The 10,698-nt window shown below is 36.9% G+C and overlaps 1 protein-coding gene, 1 long non-coding RNA gene and 1 other non-coding gene across 4 annotated transcripts; all 3 read left to right on the top strand.

The window, feature by feature from the left end:
• Positions 1–72, top strand: TRNAP-UGG (transfer RNA proline (anticodon UGG)). Its single transcript has one exon. It is a non-coding gene; the product is annotated as a tRNA-Pro (tRNA).
• Positions 73–918: 846 nt separating this feature from the next.
• On the top strand, positions 919–7,819 carry LOC103993550 (protein S-acyltransferase 8). Of its 2 annotated transcripts, none has more exons than XM_065120236.1 (5): positions 919–1,291; positions 4,032–4,173; positions 5,012–5,317; positions 6,023–6,256; positions 7,011–7,819. In XM_065120236.1, coding segments are annotated over exons 1-5 (1,191 nt in total). In that variant the 5' UTR covers positions 919–1,289; the 3' UTR covers positions 7,518–7,819. The 2 variants fall into 2 exon arrangements, with proteins under 2 accessions (XP_064976308.1, XP_009411923.1); XM_009413648.3 differs by having other exon boundaries at positions 3,988–4,173.
• Positions 7,820–8,229: 410 nt separating this feature from the next.
• Positions 8,230–9,870, top strand: LOC135618358 (uncharacterized). The gene is made up of 2 exons (XR_010488982.1): positions 8,230–8,509; positions 9,450–9,870. It is a non-coding gene; the product is annotated as an uncharacterized LOC135618358 (long non-coding RNA).
• The last annotated feature ends 828 nt before the right edge of the window (positions 9,871–10,698 follow it).

The following is a 10,698-nucleotide window of genomic DNA, read 5'->3' as shown; positions in this document are numbered from 1 at the left end:
GGGCATTTGGTCTAGTGGTATGATTCTCGCTTTGGGTGCGAGAGGTCCCGAGTTCGATTCTCGGAATGCCCCTTTTATATATATATATATATTATTTATATGGTGGAAAGCTGAGTGATCTTACCATTTTACTAGATAAAATGTGATGAATAATTGATTGATGGAAGAAAGACTTATGACTCTTTACATTATAGCCACACTGGTCCCACTTTTAACTGAGTCCATAAGACAATTCTCCACCTGAACATGGTGAATGTTGTGGAGAAATAAAATATACTATATCCTACTTACTTTGTCCCACTTCAATTAAACCCACAACAACAAGAATCCCTACACAGTGTGGGTAAAGGAGAAAGAGTCCAACTCTTTATTCTTCCAATTCATCATCCTAAACGTATCTTTCTTTCTATACCTCATAATACCATTCAAATAATAATATTATTATTAATTATACGATTGTTCCTTAAAAAAAAAATAGACCATAAAATGGGGCTTATGAAAAGATAACCTTACATTCACCTTTAACCATTAAAAAATTAGAATTTTTTTTCTTTTAATGTTCGAATATCATATGAAAAAAAATAAAATCCATAACTAGTATAGAAATACTTAGTTCAACTAGAAGAATTGGGATATACATAACGTAGTAGTAGTAGTGTAAAATGAAAGCCATGATGAGGAATTTTCAACAGTTTATAGCATTTATCTTCACACAAAAAAAAATTATTTCAAAAACTTATTCTTCAATGTGTGTGTGCTTCTTAATTTTCTAAGGATAAGATTGAGGGATTAGAGGGACAAAATATGGCATTTGAGAGTTAATATACAAAATTGACTTGAATTTGTGCTTTATTTGTTTATTTATTTTCCAGCTATTTTATGTATATATGCCAAAGAAACACTTCGACATCACACTGGGCTTCAAGCTGTCAACCAGCAGCCTTTTGATCCAAAATCTCAAAACCCAAAAAGGGGAGGAGAAGGAAAAGAAGAAAAAGAGAGAGAGAGAGAAAGGCAGCAAAAGAAAAGGAAAAGCCCTAATTTTGCTGTCTTTGTTGTGAGATTCGTGGATTAGGCGGAGGAGGAGGCAGCAGAAGAACCCTACCTTTTTTGGTCGTCTCTCTTTTGTTTTTATCTTGTCTCTATCGCCATAGATTCGGAGGGGGAAGGTGGAATAAGATGAGCGATCTTGATAGTCGCTGACTTGTTTTCGTCGTGCTGAGCAGCGACGGCCTACTGCTCGCCAGCAGCCATGGCCAAACGGGTTTATCAAGCTTGGAAAGGGAACAATGTAAGATTCGGGTTGTTTGATATTGTTATTGTTTTCATTTACTTCTTTACACGGTGATTTTCTGATTTTTTTGGTGGATGTGGAAAATCTTGGATTCGTGGGGGTTTGGTTGTTTCGGTGGATTTAGGGTATTGGTGTTGGGTTCTAGTCGATTGGATGTTTTGCAAAGGTTTTCGTGGGCTGCAATGCTCAAAAGGAGAGTCTTTGAGGTTGCCTGGCGCCTACATTTAGGTCTTTATTCGTGTTGTGAGCTGGTCTAGGAGTGTTTACTAGAACTGGAGCTTTAACCCGGACCAACGTCTTTCAGCATTGGAGCGATCGAGCGCGTTGGGAGTGACCCGTTTGGGAGATGCTGGGGTTTTTTTTTTGTGCTTGAATTTTTACATGGCAAAAATATCAAAGCATGTTAAATCGATCATAAAAATAATCCAATTCGATTTATTTTGTTTCTACCACGTGAGTTCCTACTCCGTTCTGAACAAGTGTGTTAGTGTTATATATAGCGACTTATTTTACTTGGCCATTCAATTTCAACAATTGTACACCGCTGAGAAAACAATACAAGTAGACAAGGGCATGACACAAGGAAAAGAGGGCTTGCTTGGAGCTGAGCCAAAGATGATCAAACTTAGTTGAGTTTGTATTTGGCTCGTATAGGAATGAAACATCTTTTTCTGATTGGATTTGGTTTAAGGTGCTCTCAGACAAGAAGAGCATGGACTGTTCATGAACACTGAGCCATATTTACACTCCTAATTACAGCAACTCTGGTTATTTTCATGCTCCAAAGTTCTTGTCATATACATGCTTTCCTGTCGTTTTAGTCGAAATCACTGCCCTTTGTACATATATGAGTTATCCTGTTTTGACTTATTCTAGGACTCTTATATACACAGAGTCAATTAGACACCTTTCCTATCTACTTGAGGCTTTTGAAATTACGAAAAAGGAAATTTGTAGTTAAAAATATTATCTTTCCTCGTTTAGGCTTTCATAAATTTAATTTCAGGATAGAAACTAAGTTCCTATTTGTTCTGATATCTAGTGGACTTATGTAGCCAGTCAAAACTGACCTGCTTAATGTACTGTTTTACACCAATGCGGAATCTCACTGTTGTACCTGTTTTTTTGTTTCATGACCAAATACAATGCTACTTGATGTTTCTAAATGTCTAGGACGTAACTGGAGCTGGAAAGTACCAGTACAGTTATCTTGGATGTGCCTGGGCTTGGGTGTTGTTCCCTGCAAATCAATCATTTTCGTACTTGCTTCAGTCTGTTCATCCGTGTCTCATTCTTGTTTGTGTTCTCTTTTGTTCAAATCTTCTTCGATTGATTCTTTTTGGTTCTTAGTTTTCATATGCCAACCAGTTCTTGAGGTTGTATGCCGCTTTCTGATGAACCAAGTGTTTCATCATTTGCTTTGCATGATCTCATTTCTATGTGACGATGCTCATTTTGGGAGTGCTGAAGATTCCCAATATGATAGTTTGCTTTTGCACTGATTCAGGCATTGCATCTTTCTTGTCCATAAGTTCAGATCCTAATCCCATTGGTAGACGGGTTGTATAACTTACTGTTTGACAGGGTTTCTCCAGGAAAACTGAAAGTACAGGAGAATTACAGAAAGAAAAAAAACAACTGAGTAAATTTTGACTTCATATAATTGACTTCATATTTCATGCAAGAGAGAATCTTCATCAAAACACATACATTTCTTTTTGTTTCAGTTTGATTTAGTTTGGTTTTTAGGAGACCTATTCAGGATGCAGAAATTTAAAATCAACTGAGTAAATTTTGCATGAAATTGAAATTATTGATGGTTTTCTATTCAGTTCCCCTTGTGTTTTAGATGTCACATTATATTTATACAAGACCGTCATAATCATAAAATATATTAAACATCATGAGTACAGAATGTAGTATTTATGCCTTTGCATAAATATAAATTTAATTGAAGAATACAAAGAAATATAACATTTATATGGAATCTATAACCTGGTTGATTTGGAAAGTTGTGCCATTTCCAATTTTCGTAAACAAACTAAATACATAATCTATCTGTTTAGATTATCTGAACCCAACAGAACCAATAAACTAGTTTGGATTCTTGGCTTTACAAGTTCATATGCTCACTCTGACTAGGATTCTCATAAGTTTTATGGAAGGGATAGAATTGCAATGCTACCTTGCCTATTTAGGACCCCTTAGGGACACTTGGAGAAATCTGTGGCAGAACAATTTCACTCTTCTTGCCTGTCAGGTTTGTGGCTTCTCATGACAAGTCTTTAGCTGAAGACTGAACAGCTGATGAAATGACACAGATGTCATAGAGCAGAGAAATATCTTCCCTAGAATTTTGTTTTAAATTTTCTCAAATAATAACTCACTTTAAATTCGATCGGAGAGCTAAAACTAGTCAAGGCGACCCACTGCCTCTCTACAACAAGATCATTCCTAACCACCTGAAGTAAAACTAGAAATTGAACTTAGCATGACTGTTGCCTAGCATGAAGGTGGGGAAAAACTGACAATTGGTTTTATGGGCTAATTTGAAATGCAGCCAATTCTGAATATTAATTCATAAACCTTTGATCTTATTTATGGTTGGCTTGTCTTATAAATGCACATTGTCACATTTTAAGAGTTTGTATGACTGTTACTGTGTCTATAACTTTTGCATTAATCTTTTGCAGAGCTTCTTGTTATGTGGGAGGTTAATATTTGGACCTGATTCCAGGTCGCTGTTTGTCACTGTTGCACTCATCGTTGTTCCTGTAGTGATCTTTTGTGTATTTGTTGCAAGAAATCTTCTCCATGAGTTTCCTGCCTATGATGCAGGATATGCAGTTCTGGTGGTTGCAATAGCCTTCACTATCCATGTAAGTGCACTTCCTGTTTATATTTCTTTCGAACTTGTGAAGCATTACTTCTAATGGAAATTTTTTGTGGTTTGCCTAACAGAACTTGAGCTATCTTGAATAACTGAGAATCAGTGCTTCATATCCATATGAAATAATCTTTAGATTGCTTTCTTATGAAAAAGAAGCTCGATTTTCATCATCTTTTTCTTTTCCTTTTATGAACATTAAGTCTGGTGCAGCAGCTTCACAAGATGGGGCTCATCATATGTTGATATTTTTTTCATGATCTAAGGGGTTTCGTGAATGGTATTGGTATTGATATAATATTCTTGATGCTTTTGAGATTTAAGTAGTTTTCTATACTTAAAACATCTGAAGCAGCAACCTTTGTTTTTTTAATCACTTTTGAGCAGTTCTTTGTTGTCCAGCTGCTTTTTTTATTTATTTATGAATGTTGTTTGTTAGGAAAAACTACATTCTTCAGGAGCACATAAAAAACATGTATGTGATTCTTCTCTCTTTTTTTTTTTTTGTTGGATATCAGATTTATAAAGGCATATAAAAATATGGTGTATTTCTGGTTTTATTTAATATTTTGTAATGAAAACATTCATCTACTAGATCCACAAAGTCCTGCTGTTCAGGATTCAACTTCCTTGTTCTTCCTGATGTATATCTCTAGCAAGTGTTATGTCCTTCTTCTTTCTGATAATAACAAATGTTAAACATTGAGTTTCTAGTGCAGAGTCACTTACATGGATCTTTTCACTTAATAATCGCTTAATAAATTTTTTGTATCCGTGACTTCCATTAACAAAATAATAGCTTTACTTTGAACCAAATGAGACTTTTTTAGGTGCTGTTACTGTTACTGATGACTTCAGCTCGAGATCCGGGTATTGTACCACGTGCTTCACATCCACCAGAGGAAGAATTTTCTCATGATACTTCAACTCATTCTGAAATTGGTGGGAGGCATACACCCAGTTTAACATTTCCACGTATAAAAGAAGTAATGGTAAATGGGATACCTGTGAAAGTGAAATATTGTGATACTTGCATGATCTATCGGCCTCCTCGTTGCTCTCATTGCTCCATATGCAATAACTGTGTGGAACGATTTGATCATCATTGCCCCTGGGTTGGGCAATGCATTGGGCAGGTTCGTTTCTCAAGTTATTTCCTTCAACTTATCTCAGTTATTATTTTTCGTTGATTGTTCTACAAATTATTGATTATTATCTCAGCAATATTTTTATTAAAATGTGACTTGGATCTATAAGTTCCACTGCATGCTTGTTTAGTGGAGCTAGTGAATCTATGATTGCTTATCAACGGCATACCTGAGTACAAGTTATTGATATCACCCTTTTCACTATTATTTTTATGGAAGTGCCACACTTCTCTCAAATTCCATTTTTCTGAGCCATTATTTTAAAGTTCTGCGATACATTCATCTTGCTTTTCCTCTTGATACTCTCTCCCCTAGTCCTGGATCATATATTTTCACTAAATTTTGAGACGCCTATTGCTTTATCTTGTTATAGAACTCCTGTGTTACATATGCCAAGCACATCTGGTGCTGGACATTCACAATTTCATCCAGTGCTGGATGCGTGGATGCTGTACCTTCTCTTTTTCTTTTAATATTCTGTTTGTGTTTAGTATTTTTTTCTTGTGGTTAATATTCTTTTGTAGATGAAATTGTCAGTTTGTATCTGACTCTTTTTCATTGTAATTTATGCTTTCATATTTGCTGAAGCAAAATTTTCAATTTTTAGATTTGTCTGTGCTTTTTAGTGTTAGTATTTCCCCTTCATTATATCTGGTGAATTTGTGTGCTTATCTTATTTATTTCTCTGTGCAGCGCAATTACCGCTACTTTTTCCTGTTTGTGTCTTCCTCAACTCTTCTTTGCATATATGTATTTGCAATGTGTGCATTGTACATCAAATTTCTCATGGATGAAGATTATCCTACAGTATGGAAGGCAATGAAACATTCTCCTGCATCAGTGGTACTAATGATATATTGTTTTGTTTCTCTCTGGTTTGTTGGCGGTCTCACTGGGTTTCATCTATACCTAATTGGCACTAACCAGGTCAGTTCATCTGAGATTGTTGCATTGTATGCTTAACGTCAAGTTTAATTACTTTTTATATTCGTTAAATGCATGGTTCACATTACCGATCCGTCTCGGTGTACCGATCAGCTGTTGGTATGGTATGTACCGAGTTGTACTGAGTTATACCGAGCATACATGGTACATTGAGGTATACCGATGTATGTACCAGTCCTCTGTCTGATTGGTATGTACCGTCTATACCAAGCGGTATGCTTCGGTACGTTAAACCTTGGTTAAAAGAACTTTAGAAAAGTCATGGTTAATATTTTTTATGATTCTCCTGGTATGTTCCAGTTCCTGTTTAGTCTTGGTTAATAGAAAATAAATTGATGTTTCTCTCTTTGTTATGAGGTCTGTGCATAACTACATGCATGCACAATGATCCTTTCTTTTGTGTTGGCCTATTCGCTTATTTACAGTCGATTGTTATATATACAGATGGAACTGTTTTCTATTTTATTTTCCTTTTCTAGTTGTATGATCGAATAGCTACATCATGCCTTCTTTATAAAAAATTGTATGTGGTCAATTTCTTTTGAGAGAACAGCCATAATCAGAACATAACAGGAAGATGGTACAATACACTATTTTCCATTTCCTAATCGCATGAGATGAGTAACGTGCTAGACATGAAAAGAAGTTTCTTTGTGTTGATATGTTCATGTTCTTTCTTCTTCAGTTGTGTTTCCTTTAATAATCTCTATCATCCGAAGAACATTGTGTTCTGCAGACCACCTATGAAAACTTCCGATACAGAGCTGACAACAGGGTTAGTGCATTTGATCGAGGTTGTTTGAGCAACTTCATCGAGGTACTCTGCACAGAGATCAAACCTTCTAGAAGCAAATTTAGAGCATATGTACAAGATGAAATCCCAAGACCTCCCCCAGTTGGTCGCACACGGGATATGGAAGAAGAACCAGCCAGTAGTCCACGTGTAAAAGTTGAAGATGACCTTGATATCGGAGGGGATCTCTTGAAAATTTCTCGACGTCGTAATTATGAAGAAGTCGATGAGGAGATGGGTGGTAGAAACAGCAATGGCTTGCATCGGGCCCTCTCGGAGTCCGAGCTTATGGTGGATTCCGAGACAGAGATTCCTGTTATTAGGACTGAAACGAAGAACTCAAGTCGTGGTAGGAGAAGCGGGAGCTGGGATCTCTCACCTGAGGTTTTAGCTGCAAGCTCTTTAGCAGCTGAAGGCGATATCCCATCATCTCAAAAGCCTGTGCCGTAGCAAAGCACGTGTATCCCATCATCTCAAAATGAGCAGAATTCGAGCCAAAAGAAAGGGAAAGGCATCTGCAAGCTGCCTGACCTTTCAGGTTTAGGAAGCAATCTGCCTCATTGCTGCCTGATGTGTATCTAGTTGTATTTGGTGTTTGGTTGGAGGAATTTGAAAGTGATATGCTGTGTCTTCTGTTTATCTCACCATGTTATATATATAATGTCTTCTGATTCTTCTCGAGTCTCTCAACATTCTTTCTGTAACCACTGCTTTTGATATGCAGAATGTTGGATATAGTTTTCTTTTCCTCATCTTCCCCACTGTTTATATATCTTTCCCTGCCAACTCTGAATCCTTCTCTTTCTTTGTCAAGGAAGAAAAAAGGGAACTGTTGCAGAGTGGGCAGTGATGTCTCTCTAGTGGGATCTGATCAAACAGTATATTATACTTTCATATATATATATATATATATATATATATGGCTTTGGCCATGCAATATCTATATACATATGTACATATATACCTATACATATACATATACCTATGTATATGTATATATGTATATATATATATGTGTGTGTATATATGTGTGTATATGTGTATGTATATATATACATATATACACATATATATATATATATATATATATATATATATATATATATATATATATATATATATATATATATATATATATTGCATGGCCAAAGCCATACTTGAGTTTCGTACGAGGTTTGGAGACACGTCATCAATCTCCGTCTCTGTTCCCATTGGATCCCTTCCACCCGTTCGACGAAATGTCACCGCGATGCACAGCGCGAAGGGTGGCGGCAGGCACGAGCGCTGCGACCCATGCTCGTCGCCCACAGGGCTTGATCCCGCTGTTACTTCTCTTGGCTTTGGCCTGGAAGATCGGCCCTTTGATCGTCTCCCCTGTAGCTTGCCACCAGGATCGCGGCGTCGAATCCGCACAGGGGTCCGAGGAAGCCCTTCTCGGAGACGTAATGCTGTTTCCCCTTTTCCACACTGTTCGATTTAGTTGTTCCGGTTCCTGAGTTCATAGATTTAGGGTTACGGATTGATTATCGTTTGTGGATTCAGGATTAAGGTGGTGGTCAATCGTCCTCCTTTGGTCGCATAGATGATTTTGCCTTTGTGCAGGAAATGTTTAAATCTGATACAGATGATTCTCAATGCTCCTATGCATACTGCACATCTGATTGAAAGAATCACAGCGTTTTAGGATATGCTTTTATTTGGCGAAATGATATGAATGTTCAGTTCTCAAAATTGCAGCTCAAATTTACAAGTTAGGTTCCACAAAGCAACTTGCATTCTTCATATGTAGGAGGATTTTGCTGCTTACACTCTATGTTAGAACCATTGGGAAGATTAGATGGATCCTGGTTAACATACCGATTGTTAAAGCTATATGAATCAAAGACAATCTTAGTAGTCATATGGACCATTCGAAAAACTTACCGGTACATTTATCATGGTTCATCAATCATCAGTAAGGTACATCTCGAATCGTACTAATATATCGATACACGATATGATAGAGCATATCGATAAACTGGTATCTATCCCTCATACCGATCTCCTATTGAATCGATATGTACCGTGGGTGGTATGTGACGATACGATGAACCTTGGCATTTCTATGCTTTTCTAAAGTGTAACAATTTTATGGTTCAACTAATTAAATTTACTCTTTTTCATGCTCTAAGTATTGGAAATATTGGTGCTTACTGTATTAGCTTTTGGTTTTGAAGTGTTGCAAAATAGCATGGCCTTATTTGCGTTTGCATGCTGTTGTTGATGCAATCAAGTTCCCTGTGACCCCTCTGTGCTTGGTTTAGAAGCCAACTTTAATTCACTGATACAGCACCTGACACTTTGCCTTGTGTTCCTAAATTTTTAGTGATGGTGTTTTTGCAGGTTATGAAATGCAGAATGCTAAGCAAGTGGAGAATGATGATGGTCTAAAAGCCAAAATGGCAAAGAGAACATGGCATATGGAAACTAAGACATCTGACAGTGCATAGTTAGACTTGTTGCACAGTTAAAACACAACTGAATGACTCATGATGAACTATCATGACCTCTTTCTGCCCTTCTCTGGACTGCGTTTGATGGATGGCACAAGCCTTAAGTATCTCTTCATTTACCGCATTAGTGATGCGTGGTTTCCTAGCACCCAAGTTTACTTGTAATCTTCATTTCTTCACATAGAGCAGTGAAATAGTAGAATGGCCAATGTCATATTGGATTGGTAGTGCATGTGGATGGTGACTGTTTTGACATTACCAAATGCCTTGCAATGCAATGAATGTTTGGGTGTAGATTTCAGCATGATCAATTATCAGACTTGTCATTGCCCAATACATGACAGTTCATGTGAAATATATGGTGTGGATGTCAGCATATATGATGTTGAAACATGCACCATTGACTTTATTATGCTTTGCCAGCTAACTTATGGAAGTCATTTTACCTGTGACTAGACCTACTAAATTTGACATATCCTGCAAGAATGACTTTATAAGTATATGACTGAATGTGACATTTTCTGGTGCTGTAGAATGATCAAGTGTTCCTAGATGACATTCCTTGGTTCCTGCTATGCTTTCGATTCTGTATTATATCCTATTCACAAAGTATTCTTGATGAAAGTGGGTTGTGAAATTGTCTTGTTCTTGTGAAAATGGCTTGTCAGATCCTGCACTTGATCACTCACTTCAGCCCTGAAATCAACCTGTGGTGTGACCTTGAGTTTGTACTAGTTGCTTCAATATCATTGGCACCATGAATACTGGTTAACATCACTCTTTTTCTTTGTTCTTTGTTGGCTTTTGTGCCATATTCCTCTAGGAATTCAAGGCTTGTATCAGCTTGCAGTGGCAATCAAAGAACAGAATCCTCTTGCTGTCATTTTTGGGTGAGCATATTCAATCGACCCAGCACAGCCTTTTGGATTAACTCTTTTCATTGCTCTGTTGGATGAACAGTAGAAAGAACAGTTGGTTGCCTTCATCAATGAGCATGTTCAACATCTGACCTGTGCATTTGGAGTTTTAGTATATTTTGTGTGTCTAAACTAAACTAATTATACCGATATCAATACTCATTTCAAACTTTCTCAATGATTTGGTGAGGGAATAAGTGATTAGTGGTAAATAATTGAACT

The sequence above is a fragment of the Musa acuminata genome, chromosome BXJ2-8, assembly GCF_036884655.1.
Source record: "Musa acuminata AAA Group cultivar baxijiao chromosome BXJ2-8, Cavendish_Baxijiao_AAA, whole genome shotgun sequence".
In the NCBI taxonomy this organism is placed as follows: Eukaryota; Viridiplantae; Streptophyta; class Magnoliopsida; order Zingiberales; family Musaceae; genus Musa; species Musa acuminata.
Note: the sequence above shows the minus strand (reverse complement) of the source record. Positions and strands in the feature narration are given on the sequence as shown.

What these genes read in the sequence shown, in the direction of transcription:
- LOC103993550 (XM_009413648.3), top strand. Translation starts at nt 1,253, where the DNA reads ATGGCCAAACGGGTTTATCAAGCTTGGAAAGGGAACAAT. An exon ending in AAGCTTGGAAAGGGAACAAT is followed by an intron (nt 1,292 to 3,987) that starts GTAAGATTCGGG and finishes AATCTTTTGCAG; the next exon opens with AGCTTCTTGTTATGTGGGAG. An exon ending in TTGGGCAATGCATTGGGCAG is followed by an intron (nt 5,318 to 6,022) that starts GTTCGTTTCTCA and finishes TTCTCTGTGCAG; the next exon opens with CGCAATTACCGCTACTTTTT.